The sequence below is a fragment of the Rattus norvegicus genome, chromosome 13, assembly GCF_036323735.1.
Source record: "Rattus norvegicus strain BN/NHsdMcwi chromosome 13, GRCr8, whole genome shotgun sequence".
In the NCBI taxonomy this organism is placed as follows: domain Eukaryota; kingdom Metazoa; phylum Chordata; class Mammalia; order Rodentia; family Muridae; genus Rattus; species Rattus norvegicus.
In genome coordinates, this window is record NC_086031.1 from 89,539,368 (window position 1) to 89,554,209 (window position 14,842).

At 40.4% G+C, this 14,842-nt stretch overlaps 1 protein-coding gene across 9 annotated transcripts in view; it reads right to left on the minus strand.

The window, feature by feature from the left end:
* Rgs7 (regulator of G-protein signaling 7) overlaps positions 1-14,842 on the minus strand; it is a 429,591-nt gene that overhangs the window by 27,876 nt on the left and 386,873 nt on the right. For all 9 annotated transcript variants that reach the window (NM_019343.2, XM_063272561.1, XM_039091031.2 and 6 more), the window contains 4 exons: positions 6,082-6,156; positions 3,044-3,142; positions 1,597-1,658; positions 193-303 (listed from right to left, as the gene is read on the minus strand). In NM_019343.2, coding sequence (NP_062216.1) covers positions 193-303; positions 1,597-1,658; positions 3,044-3,142; positions 6,082-6,156 — 347 coding nt within the window. The remainder of the gene's footprint in view (positions 1-192; positions 304-1,596; positions 1,659-3,043; positions 3,143-6,081; positions 6,157-14,842) is intronic.

The window sequence follows — 14,842 nt, forward strand, 5'->3', positions numbered from 1 at the left end:
CTCTAGCAACAGGGCAAATCTAAACATGGGCGCCTGCACTTAAAATCTTTTTGATTAACAATGCTAAATCATGGAAAATATAGAGCAGAAGACTATCATCTTCCCAAGGAGTCAGCTCTGGATTCTGCTATTTATTTCATGGACATTCTTAGGTAGCTGACGTAGTCAGAAAGAAGTCACTATAGTCTTTACCTTGCTTCAAGTTCCCAGAATGTCGTATCATCTGAGAGCCATGGGTTGGAAGGGTCAGGCGGTACAAGAAATGGGTCATACTCTACATACTGTTCCGTATAACTTAGTAGACTAAGGAGAAAACAGAGAAGGAAAAACAAAAATGAAGACATCCCGAGCTTCATTTTTTTACTCTGACGTTATTTCTGGTTCAAAGTGAGGGGATAAAATGGAAGTGGAAGGTTGGGGAATCACACTGTCTTGGGAAGGAATCCAATGGTAATTCCTGTGTTTCCACAACTTACAAGACGTCTCCATGGTTCTGGTAGGCAGACCAGGATTCCACCTCCCAGACAGAGCATGGAAGTGAGTGAACTCCTGGAAAGACTGTGTGGTCCACTCTGACTGAGCAGGGAGTACACAAAGCCATTCCAGTCCTGGTAAGCCAGACATTCATAGCCAGGGTGGAGAAAGGATTGGAAGACATTTTTTTCTCAAATACAGATAAAAAATCACTGGCTGAAAATTTTTTGATATCAAAAAAGGAAAGAAGAGAGGGATAACACTGGAGAGGAAAAGCTTGGTAGACCCTTTAAGCAAACAGCTCACATTTTTAAGAATAGACTTTTCTTTTCTAAGTCACTTCTTCTATGGAAAGATAAGGAATCTAAGGATGTTCTTAATATCCATGTTTTGCTTAATTTGTTAGCAGAGTCCACGTTGGAAAGAAAGAAGCCATTGGAAGTTTTAAAATTCGCTGAAATTTGATGTTTTATTTTCACGAACAAATTTTTTAATTAAGAAAATATAAATCTGAAATCTGACTTTAATTCCAAATCTTAGGATTTACAAAGAGAGACTATGAATGTTAAAAATGAATTTACGGAGTCACTAGGTTGCCAAATAGGAGCCAGTTATGTTAAAAGATTTCTTTCTTCCACCAGGAGTGAGAAGATACCACTCCCGTGAACCTGATTCTACAAGGATTGGACTCCTGCAGTGTAAGACAATCATTATTCTGTTGTCTTTCAATTGTGACAAAAGATTTCTGTAGACATATGTTCATGGGCAAAATCAAGACAACACACTCTAGCCAATGTTTCAACAATTTATTCCATTCTCCTCCAATCATTCACTTACCATCTTTAACACAATTGTCATATGACACAATTTATACCATGGGGTTGTAAGGATGGCTCAGTGGTTAAGACTACTAGATGCTTGGGTTTGATTTCCAGCACCTGCATGGTGGCTCACAGACATCCATAATTCTAGTTCCCAGGGGACCACAATGGCCTCTTCTAAACCGCATGGGCACCAGTACAAGCATAGACATACACACAGAAAAAAACACCAATGCACACAAAATAAAAATAAATACATCTTTAAAAATAAAAATATATGTTGATACCTCAAAATACTTACCTATCAGCAACTTTTGACATTTTTAACCGATGTCTATCTAACTGTATTTGCCAGTATTTTATCTGAAAGAGAATTGACGACTTAGTTACATAAACAATGGTATCTTAGCTCTTTAAGTTTTAATGCTTGCTGAGTACATTCTAGGAAAAGCAGCTAAAGCTAGAAAAAAATTAAAGAGGAGAGCTATAAAAAAGATAAAAAAAGGTGTGATCCATCTGAATGTAAATATAACTGGTATAACTTTAGCACAATAATACGTTTAAATACAATGCTTGCTTCAAGAAAACATAACTTTATTTGAAAAGTGCTATGGCAATTTTAAACATTCATGATATAACTACATTCAAAATCCCATTACTCCATAAATATTTAACTCATAAAACAGATGTACTTTTATGGGTTATGATGATTTTTAAGGTAAATTTTACATCTTTTTACTATCCGAAGAAAGATTTAATGTTATATATTTTAAAAGTAACCTCATTAACTCATGGCACATGTTTCTATAAACATACAAAAAAACTAGTTTAGAAAAGAAGCCCTGAAAAATATTCTTCTTATAAATTACAAGGAAATTATAAGTATCATATATAAGTGAACATTGATTTATGGACAAATCACAGTGCAGTGAAATATTAGTGAAAACCAATGAGGGGAGAGGCGTCCCTCTGATTCAAACTCCAGAGAGACAGTGGTGAGACTTTGGTGTTTGCTTGGAAATACTTCTTGGAGACAAACTTACTTTAAAAAGGGCAATGCAGGTCGTGGTGACACACCAGTGTTGATAATGACAAACTTAAAAGGTTAGAGAAATGAGTGCTACAGAAACCTTCCCCTCTGCTGTGGTGACCTTGTCTATGGACACATGGGAAATTCAACTCTGCCTCCAACCTGCTCTCTTCTTTAAGACAAGGATTAGGAATTCAAAATAGCTCTGTATGACCAAGACACCTCTAAGTCAGGTGTTGGTTTCCAAAAATTGTCTGGAGGCAAAGAGGGGATAAATTAATGAGGAGTTTTGAAAAGCATTCCATGTATTATATATTTTGAGTCCTGTCTTAGAATCACACCAGGGAACACATATGCACACATGTGCACACATGTAGTACTACTGTAAATTAACCCCCAAGGTCTTCCATAGGCCAAGAAAACATACTACCAACTGAGCTATACTTCTACCTCTTTGGTTAAAATTTAGTTTTGTTTCTGAGATAGTCTGTGCTCAAACCCAACTCTCTAAGAACCTTTGATCCTTCTGCCTTCAGCCGCTGAGAGTTGCAATTTTAGGTCTGTGCTACTATGCCTGACTTTCATTACCTTTTCGTTGTAAATCTGTTTGAAGCAGTTGACCATACAAATAACCTTCTAACACACCCGTATGAATGTTCACTCTCTTCTCTGCTGTTGCCCCATGTGCCCTAGCTGGTCATTTCACAGAAAGACCCACCTGTCGGTGCAACTCATCTTCTGTTGGAGGCTTGGTTTCTGGTGTGGGTGTGTGGGTGGGACTGTGACTTCGGATGTCATTTTGTAAACCATAGACAGACTGTATTAAAATGAGAAAAGTGTCAGGACAAAATATTTCTTGTAGCCATAGACCTTCTGAAAAAACAAATGCTATCATATGTTTAATGAACAATCTCAAAGTTCGTTTGATGGTGTTTCTTATCCAAATCTAAAGGGCAGGGAGGCAGTATAAAGAAGAGGAAGGGAGGAGGGATAAATATTACCAAGGATGCTTGAAAATTACATAGGGAGTCATTACATCTGTCTCTTTTTCTCCCTCCCTCCTTCCCTCTCTGTCTCTGTCTGTCTTCGTCTGTCTCTCTCTGTTTCTGTCTCTGTCTTTGTCTCTGTCTCTTTCTCTCTCTGTCTCTCTGTCTCTCTCTCCCTCTCTCTGTCTCTCTGTCTCTCTCTGTCTCTCTTTGTCTTTCTCCCCCCCACAACCCCCCCACACACTGTGAAGTTATACTACTTGGGGTAATAATGTCTGCTGTTCCCAACTCTGCACCAGATAAACTGAGCTGACACACATTGATTCTTTTTACAGTACTTCACGGCATGCCACCTCAGGCTTTTGCTACAATTGATGGTGTGTGGAGAGCAGATAGTGTGAGGATGATAGAGTGTGAAGAGCTCTCCTGTTAACAAAAGCTCTCTTGGGATTTCTGGGAGAAAGCCCTCAGAAGCCCCAGCTCAGATATCAACACTGAGTCTAGTGAGGAGAAGATGGTTTGTGATCACTCCAGCACGCCCGTTTCACCCCTTGTTATTCCTATGTTTTCTTCTCCCAGTTTGAGCACATGTTAGTCAGTCAAAGGAATTTTGAATAGTTCGGGTTGGAAGAGGGCACACTGCATAGTTTGGAGAACTGACAGACTTTTGGATTCTATTTGGCTCCACTGGTGGGTGAGCTGAGGGTACGCTGGAAGCAGAAGAAAGGAGCGTCTAGAAACCCAGGCTTTCTGTGGGCTGCCTGTGCTCTTGGGCTCAGAGAATCCCTAGAAGCAAAACATTAGCTCATTCCATCTACTAAATGGGTTTTGTAACTCCTTCGATGACATTCTCATCCTAGCATTATGGGGAACTTCCTTAAAAACAAAACAAAACAAAACAAAACAAAACAAAAACAAAACACAAAAAAACCCAAACAAAACAAAAAATTAAATAATAATAATAAAAAAACCTTGGGTCATATGGGGATCTTTGAACAAAGAAAAATACAACATATAATAAGGTTTGTGAACCTGCAAACATCTTAGTTTTAGTTCATCTTCAAGTAAGAACATTCACATTAGAAGAATGCTAGGGTTACATGAGGTTGAGAATTCCTTCTTCATTGGGGCTTGGAATGTTGTTCAGTGGTGGAGTGCTTGCTTAGCATCTGACTTCACTGTAGAAAACTGGATATGGTAGCCCATGTCTGTGATCTTAACACTCAGAAAGTAGAGGAAGAAGGATCAGAAGTTCAAGGCCATGTTCTGCTAGATAGGGAGTTCACAGCAGACCTGAGACACTCAAGACCCTATCTCACAGCAGCAAACAAAAGCAGACATTCATTCCCCCAGTAGCTTTCAACTACCAATAGGCCCTCAGCTAGGTGTGACTTTGTGAGCCTTTCCCCATCTGTGCTAGGACTGTGGCTGGCTTGATCTTGTACAGGCCCTGTGCGTGCTGTCACAACCACTGTGAATTCCCATGTGTAATGCCTCTCTCCTGTCAGGAAAACTGTTTCATAGCAATCTATCACAATCTCTGGCTCTTACAATCTTTCCGTTCCCTCTTCCATGATAAGTCTTGAGCCTTGGTAGCACTAAGAATTAAATATACATCGCATTTAGGGCTGATCATTCTATACTCTCTTACTGTCTATACCATGCCCAAAGAGTGAGTCTCTGAATCAATCCCTATCTACTGCAAGGAGTTGAAGAGGAAAGAGTCTGGGGTAGATTTGATCTAAACATACTATGCACATATATGTATTTAAGAAACCCTCAAACTGTACATTTAAAATGTAAAAAAAAAGCAGCATCTCTTCAAATGGCCCATAGTTTACAAAAAATAAATGAGAAATAAAGACAGGAAGGAAGAGAGGGCGGTAGGAGAGGGAGGGAGGGAGGGAGAAGAGAGAGGAGGGAAGTTCTGCCTATACTTATGACTGTGTCACAAAAATGCTGATGTTAAGAGAAGGTCTTCCTATTTTTTCTGTAAGAAATCATATTTTTAATCTCACTTTGCCCTCAGACTTTCCCCCATATATACTGTGTCTTGCCTGGATGTCACCTTTCCCCAGACACCTTCATCCTCTGTTCCTGTCTCCAGGACTCCAAGAGAACACATCCTGTGATAAAAATGAAGTATCCCAGCTCTCTTTCTACCTTCCATCACAGTCCCATGGTGTCACCCCTTTTACTCTGAACATGTTGTAGAAACAAGGTCCTCAAGAAAACCAGAAACCATTTACATCAGCTCAGTAGTGGCTGCTTGTGAGAGACCATGACCATGGGCCTATGGACTATTGAGTTTCCTCAGAGGAGGAAGGGTATCTGGCCGCTCATCTGAGATTACCTCCTGAACTTCTTAGCAATTGTACACTGTAAGCAATGCTTCCCTAACTGCACTTGGACTCAGGAGCTTAGAAGGCACTAGAGAGCGCAAGGGAGAATTAATTGGAAGGGAGCTCCATTTGTATAGCCATGGGAAAGCTTATGTCCACATTGTGTGGAGGACTTTTGGGGGTTCCTTATTATTCTGTGAATAGCTTCTCACCCAGGTTCTGTAAAGAAGCCCAGATGATGCATTGGCTTCCCAGGGCAAATGTTAGTGGCATGCACTTTGGCTTGTCCTTGGGTTCTTCTGAGGAGAGGTAGATGTTGCTCTACTTCACTCCAGAGAAGGAATTCTCAGGACAGAACCCCAGAGTGGAGTATGTTTGTAATACCAGAGACTGATGTCAGCAAGACCAAGGGACACGCATCCATTTACCTTGCGTGTTTTGTGTGGGTTTCTCATCCGGGATGATTTCTTGATGTCCACTTCTGTAGTATTTACACACCCAGGCTGGGAGAAGAAAAAGAGAAAAGAAATCTTAGGTGTGCCCATTCTAGCAGTGTCATCACTAATGAATTGCTCCACAGAGCTTGAGCAATCCGGCAGCTTCCAAGATGACCGGGCTTATTCCAGCAGCAACCAGTAATAAAGTCCACTGCAGCTTCCTCCTTCTGGTATAATATCACCAAAGCCTCAAATTTCCAGAGATGGCATGGAAAAAGGACTAGGGTTTGGTATGGGAAGCAGGAACCTGCAATGGCTCAAACTCAATAGTCCAAAATGCATTCCAGAAAGAATGGTGGGATGCCAGTGTCTACACAGAGCTTCTCACTCGCCATATATACCTTATATAGGCTGTTTTTACGTGGTACTCACTTTTTCCAAGGTACACAACTACCATGATGTTCAGTTGAGCCAGCACAAAACCCAGACTGAATCATTTTTACAGTGATTAAGGAATCTGGTACCTGGGAATATTGGCTTTCCACAGACAGAAGGTACATAGACATCATGGCCCCCGTGGAGAAGGAAAGGAAGGAAAAAGGAACCCACATGCTGTACTTTTCCTATAAGTTTCCTACTTTCCTTTTCCTTTCCCTCAGGTGTGTAAATTTCTTCAAAATAGGAAGTTGAAAGAAGTGTGGGCTGTCTGCTGCTGGTTTCCTATAGCCCCAAAGTCTTATTTTGCAGACTTATTGTCAAGTTGATCAGAAACGAATAGATATGAACTTCTTTTGTGTTTGGAGGATGAGAGGGGATGTGGGAGGAAAGAAGAGAAGAGAGAACAGAAAGAGGAACAGACAGAATATGAATCAGGAATGCTTTCCCAAAACAACCCCAGGCAGTCTCAGGCACAGGTGGAGGAGCAGGAAGCACAAAAGAAAGGAGTTTCAGAAATGCAGAGAATCTTAGTCATGGGCAAGAAGTTGTTTCTTTATGTGGGTTATGTTTCTATCCCTTGGAGTCTGAGGTACAGTATTTAGGAAGATCTGTGATTAATTTTAAAAAAACATCAAGTTGTATATCTCTGGCCAATTTTTCAGTTTTTTATTCTATCACAAACTTTAAATGTCTGTGATAGTACCCCGAGCAATGCAGGGAGTTTAGATGGGGTGAGCAGAAAGTTGCTGCCTATTACCCTGCTAAGCAGAGAATTCACTCTGAGTAAATAGGGACATGAGCCATTCTAAGGAAGCACCCAACAGCTTAGACATTGTGACCAAAGCCACACAATGCAAAAAAGCATAAGGAAGTTAAAGGAGAATATATTTTGTATTTTTTCAGAAAGCTTACATTAATCTAAGGACAAACATATCCACATATAACACTATGAATACTAAATGAAATACACATTTTTCAAGGATAAATATTTACTTTAAAATAAAAATTAAAATTGTGAAGGAGCTGTGAGTGAGGAGCCTTGATGGTAAATATGCATGCTGCCAAGGATGATGCCACGAGTTCGAGTCCTTATAACTCACATGTTGGAAGGAGAGATCTGACTTCTTGCAAATTGTTCTCTCACCTCCACATGTATGCACTGGCATAAGTAGATATGCAAGCATGCATGAACACACAAACACACACACAGGGAGAGAGAGAGAGAGAGAGAGAGAGAGAGAGAGAGAGAGAGAGAGGAGAGAGTCTATCAATTCATCCATCCATCCATCCATCCATCAATCCATTAATCAGTCAATCAATCAATCAATCAACAGCCTGGGAAAAAGAAAGAGCATTGGTATTGACTGTATGAGACTAATGTATAGACACTTAGAAATTCACTTTAACAATTCCCAGCACCAGACTAACCAGTATCTAGTATTTTTATTTATTCCTTCCTTGGTATGTAAACATTAACCTCTTAAAAACCAAAGGGCCCTTGGATTTTAACAATTTTAATATAGGTAGCATTCACAACCATTGATCTACTTATAACCAAGATGCTTAGAAATATCAAAGCACTGTGTTTTCATTTCCCATTCAGTTTCTAATGCGTCATGGTCATTCTTCCCCAAGATGAGTCATTGGAGAAGGGACAGAAAAGCATTAACCTTCTACTGATATACTGATATTGATTAAACAAGCATTTCAAGGAGATCATAGACATGTTCTTCAGGTTATGTGCTGGGAATAACAACACACGCTAGTGTTTCTCTTCTATGGGAAAGGAATCTACAAAGGGTGTGAGGAAGTATAGACATACCCCAACCAGTAGGGTTTCCATGAAGGAATTTGTCCCATGACCCCAGCAGTCTTATAAGGAACCTTATAAGGAACACATTCCACATGGATGTTTGCATCATATGAGCATTAGCAAGAAAACGGGAGCTGAGGCTGGAGAGATGGCTAAGCGGTTAAGGGTATACACTAATCTTACAGAGATCAGAGTTCTGTTCTCAGCACCTATATCGGGTGGTTCACAACTCCCCATGGCTCTGGCTCTAGGGAGATCCCATGCTCTAGTCTCCTCCAGAGGCACCTGCACTCACATGCACATACCTGCCACCACACCCCACATATACACATAACAAAAATAAAATAAATTAAAAAAACAGGAAAAGGAGTCTAAGGCAGTGTTTTCTTGAGCTCATATGCAATAGGCCTTCACAATAAAAAGTATGGAGATGCTGAGACTGACAGGTGGACAAGAAACTGAAGTTTAAGCAAAGACGCAGTATACATGGGTTGTGTACTCAGAGCAAATGTCCGGAGGACAAACTCCATCCCTGAGGACTAGGCGACGAGCTGGACCCTGCTTGGTCTGACATTCTGTGCCAAGCAGGAATCAACCAGGTTCTAGAAAGTTTCCTGCTGCTGCTAGACCTCATTCTGTCTGTGTGAGATCACACGGAGAAAACCTCTGACCTTAACCTCCCCTTAAAACCAATGTGGATAGCAGCAGGAGAAGGCAGAGGAACAGAAACTGATTATCTCTCAAAACAGGCCAGATAGCCACACCCGAGTGTTAAATATGGCAGAGTGCAGGCTACATGTCTAACCTATCTATCAAAAGTGCCTTTGAGGAAATGAGAGCGAAGAGAGAGACAGAGAGAGAGAGAGAGAGAGAGAGAGAGAGAGAGAGAGAGAGAGAGAGAGACAGAGAGAGAGACAGAGAGAGACAGAGAGAGAGAGAGACAGAGAGACAGAGAGAGAAACAGAGAGAGAGAGAGAGAGAGAGAGAGAGAGAGAGAGAGAGGCTTATTTTAAACATGTGCCCAGTCTGAATTAATTGAACGATACAATTCCTTCCATTGAAAGCCAGGATTCTAAGTCAATTTGACTTCATATCAAGTCGGATAATTAACAAATGGCCTCAGAAATTGTGTCAGCCAATGAAGGCACGAAGTGGAAAGCCCGTCTTCCCACAGGCTCAGATCTGTCTGGCAGAACAAATGAGAATTAAAATGTACCTCCTCAGGTTTCAAAGATTATGATCTCTTGAGTTTGATTAATGAACCAGACATCCAAAAGTCCTACTTGAGCTGGCTGTTAAAACACTAACAGATTAGTAAGAAAACACTGATTGTAAAATCAAACGTTATTAGAGGCCAACTCCTGGCATGGATGTATGTTTTATAACCTAGCTCTCATCTAAAGAACATGGAATCTGTCTACTCAAAATTTATCATTAACAGCTACATAGTAATCATGATACATTGGCAAGAAAGACCTAGGATGTCCACAAGCTCTGCAAGCTCCTGGCATTTCTAATGTCCCCATTTCTTTTTTGGCAGCTGAAGGTGAAAGGGATTCTTGCAAAGGTGTCAAGGACTCCTCCAAATCCCTAAGGCCCTGACTGGACACCTCTGGGTATTTCTGAGTAGTTACTTTCAGAAGTCAGGCACCGGAGTAAATGAAACTTTGCAAAGAACTTTCGCCATTCTTTCATTTACTCAGGGACTAATTTTTCCGCATCTAATTATGGATCAGACAGTGACTATAAATCATGAGACACAGAAATAGGAGCATGATCAATTTTCCAATAAGTTCCTCAGAGATCTGAAAGACATGGAATTATCACCACACAGAACTGTAATGCACACAGTATATGACATAACAGAATATATATCGTGTTCATTTTCATGCCCTAATAGAATACATACACATGCAGGCATGCGAGGGTGTGTGTGTGCGTGCATACACACACACACACACACACACACACACACACACACACACACACACAAACATATACAAACAGAAAGGAGGGGCGGGGAGCTAAGCAGTTTTGTTTACACCAACAAGATCATTGTTCCTGATATTTTTTTTGACAACTAAAAATTTTTAATTGGATTTTTTTAATGTACATTTCTTTTTTTTTTATTAACTTGAGTATTTCTTATATACATTTCGAGTGTTATTCCCTTTCCCGGTTTCCGGGCAAACATCCCCCTCCCCCCTCCCCTTCCTTATGGGTGTTCCCCTCCAAACCCTCCCCCCATTGCCGCCCTCCCCCCAACAGTCTAGTTCACTGGGGGTTCAGTCTTAGCAGGACCCAGGGCTTCCCCTTCCACTGGTGCTCTTACTAGGATATTCATTGCTACCTATGGGGTCAGAGTCCAGGGTCAGTCCATGTATAGTCTTTAGGTAGTGGCTTAGTCCCTGGAAGCTCTGGTTGCTTGACATTGTTGTTCATATGGGGTCTCGAGCCCCTTCAAGCTCTTCCAGTTCTTTCTCTGATTCCTTCAACGGCGGTCCTATTCTCAGTTCAGTGGTTTGCTGCTGGCATTCGCCTCTGTATTTGCTGTATTCTGGCTGTGTCTCTCAGGAGCGATCTACATCCGGCTCCTGTCAGTCTGCACTTCTTTGCTTCATCCATCTTGTCTAATTGGGTGGCTCTATATGTATGGGCCACATGTGGGGCAGGCTCTGAATGGGTGTTCCTTCAGTCTCTGTTTTAATCTTTGCCTCTCCTTCCCTGCCAAGGGTATTCTTTTTCCTCATTTAAAGAAGGAGTGAAGCATTCACATTTTGATCATCCGTCTTGAGTTTCGTTTGTTCTAGAGATCTAGGGTAATTCAAGCATTTGGGCTAATAGCCACTTATCAATGAGTGCATACCATGTATGTCTTTCTGTGATTGGGTTAGCTCACTCAGGATGATATTTTCCAGTTCCAACCATTTGCCTACAAATTTCATAAACTCGTTGTTTTTGATAGCTGAGTAATATTCCATTGTGTAGATGTACCACATTTTCTGTATCCATTCCTCTGTTGAAGGGCATCTGGGTTCTTTCCAGTTTCTGGCTATTATAAATAAGGCTGCGATGAACATAGTGGAGCACGTGTCTCTTTTATATGTTGAGGCATCTTTTGGGTATATGCCCAAGAGTGTTCCTGATATTAAAAAAGAAATATCTAGACCAGAGAGATGATTCAGTGGGGGAGAGTGCTTACTGTGCATACATGATGAGCTTCGTTAGATCTCAGCACACACTGAAAATCAGGGCCTGATCATGTACACCTGTAACTCTAGTGTTGAGAAATGCAAAAACAGAAGGACCACTGGGCTTGCTGATGCCAGACTAACTCTAGGTCCTGTAAGAGGCCCCATCTCCAAAAGATAAGGCAGAGAATGACAGAGCAGGACAACAGATGCTCTCTTCAAGTTTCTGCAAATACACCCACAGGTGTACACTTGCCACAGACTAGCATACCACACCCGTAAATAGAAACCCACAAATAGAAAACAACAAGAAAAACACATAAATAGAAAAGGCCCTGCAACTAAAATTTTTGAAGCTTATTTTTAATAGGTGCCAGGAGCAGGCAGCAGATCCATATGATATATTATCCATAAATTGTTCTTGTACAGAGCTGTATTATTTTCCCATTAAGATCGGAATAACATTGTTATTGCTAAATGGATGTGTCATCAAAGTGTTTGATTATGTATCATTTGCTTGAAACAATTAAATGAATAGGGTGTTGGGATGTGAGGAGTAATAATGTGCTATTTACATTGGCCTTGCACAATAGCCTAAATCAACAATGAAAGAGTACATTTACCTTTAAAAGAATTCAGCTGTGTTGTACTATTACTGTAATGTTATTTATTAGAAGGTAGAAATGAATCCTTCGGAACCCATCCCCAAGCTGCAAATGGTATCTCCAAGAAATGCCACCCTCTACAGTAGGTATGTGTCCCATGAGATGCAAAATAGGAAGAACAATTCTTGGCTCCATTATTGATATTTTATTTAAGAGACTCTAAACCCCATTGATTTCCTTAGTTCCTTCCTTGGCACACTACATTTATTTAGTTATTTGTTTATTTACTGTGGTGCTAGGAATGGAACCCAGAACCTCGCTCTGGCTAAACAAATGCTCCACCAGATCTGCAGTATGCATGATAAAGTCTTGTTAGCTATGCTAAACTACAGTGTTTCAGGAGAACTCAGGACAGCCCATGTTGGTGATTGACAGGGAAAGGAAGGGATGGGAAAATAGCTCTCTTCCCTTCCCTTCCTAGGGACTGTTGTACAACAAGCAGACAGTGTTCCAAATGAACCTTGAATGGATCAGTGGTTTTGAAGGGGGCGGCGGTGAAAGGATTGATGGCCAGTATAGAAGATATTTAGGGCAGTGGAAATTCTTTGCTTGATATCAAATGGTGAATGCATGCCATTATGTGTTTGTCAAAGCTCATGGAAGATACCTCTATAAGAGGAGCTTGGATTTAAACTGTAGATCTTTGGAGATGATTTATCGGCATGTGTCTATTGAATCTAGTACCTCTCTGGTGGGACATGTGACAATGTGGGGTGTGGTAGACACAGGCGTGACATAGAAACTCTTTGTATTTTCTTTTGAATTTTGCTGTGAATCTAAAACTGTTCTAAAAACTAACTTTGCTTTATAACAACAAAAATTAATTAAGAGAACACACAGCATGGAATGATTGTACCTGTCTGTAATCCTAGAATTTGGGAAGGAGGACTGAGAATTCAACCCCAGCCTCTGACATTGGTTTGTCAAACATTTCCATTTTGTTTCTTTTCTTTTCATTTCTTTTAATATAAAAGGCTAGCTTTTTGGTATAAAAAATCATAGGTTTTCAACTGAAAGAAGCAAATGGTATTCTTTATATTAGAGACTTCAAATGTGACTCAGTTTACGCTGTATCCTGGCAGGGCATATGATACTCTCAGACACTATTGAATTGTGACTTGATTTACTTTATCAGGTTCATTGTATTAGTTACTACATGAGGAGCAGCCACATAGAATTTAAAAAATTTTGGTTCATAGGTGTTTAGGACATTGAACACCCTAAGCCTTTTTTACTTTTTTCTTATTTGGTGAATGTAAGAATTAAAGTAAAATATGAATGATCTCTTTGAGGAAACAAATATAGAACCCAGTATAAAACATGGGTTCTATGGAGAAGGAAAATGTCTCAGTTACAAAACAGATGAAAATAATTTTTAATTTTGTAGCTAGTGTTGTTTGTTTTGGCAACTTAAATTGTATGCCGTAGAGGAGGAATAGAAACAAACACACTTTCTTCCGGTTGCTCTCAGTCCATTCACAAGGACTAAAATGATGTGATAATGAAAAACCATGGGACAGATAAAAATTGGTTAAGTGTGAGCACCATCATATGTTGAACATAACCTTAATTTTTTAAAGCAGCCTTGGAGTGAATAATCTGCAATTACAGGGGATTTTAGGAGCTTCCAAATGGGAAGAGATATATACCTCCCTGTCTGGGCCTGCACGGACTGCTATAACACCATGTCACAAGCTGGGTTACTTATAAAGGCCAGGAGTATGTTATACATGGTTGTGCAGACCAGAGAGACTCAAAGTATTAGCTCAGGACCTGCTCAAGCACTTGCTTTGTGCTTCACAGAGTGGATCATAGAGGAGGTCTTCTGTGTCCTTAAACCCAAGAACCTCCTCCTTCTTCTACCCTAGTGCTATACCACCACATCCTGCTGACGTGTGGTACCTTTTCCCTGAGTCCTAACATACCACTATGAGAGGTAAGGGATCAACTAATGTGGACAGTGTCCACATGATCTAACCAGTTCCAAATGACCTTACTCCTTAATATAGTCATATAAGAAGTTAGGATTTCAACAGATGATTTTCGGAATGGGCCATACAAATGGTTAGGCTGTTAACGGTTCCTTTACAGGACATATGTACAGAGTCTAATGTATACTTTGGTTAGCAGGAAAGATCTTTGTGGAACTTTACACATTTTAAAGGCCAACTCTTTTGCATCGATGTTGATTTCCTAAAGTGGGAATGGTAAGTTTCACATTTATTATCAATGTCTGAAGGAGGGTACTAGATAAAGTTCTCTAGTTCACACACTTATTACTAAGCCTCCAAGTTGTGTGTGTGTGTGTGTGTGTGTGTGTGTGTGTATCTGTGTGTGTGTGTGTGTGTGTTTCTTTTTTCACCATTGGGGCAAAATCTAAAATAATCCTCAATATATCTCTGCAAACCTATGCAATCACATCCAAGCAAAGTAATCTTACCTCTATGATTCAAGGTCATCATTGGGAATACCATTTTACTGTCTAGACCCCTGAGGCAACAATAGTTGGCCACAATTCTTAATATTTCTGAGTTGTTTCATTTTATGCTATTCTTAGTGCCTTTGTCTTCTCTCAGTCATTTGTCAACTTCTGCTCATCTTCCTGGCCTGGCCTGCACTTCCTATCATCCTTCACCATTTGTCAC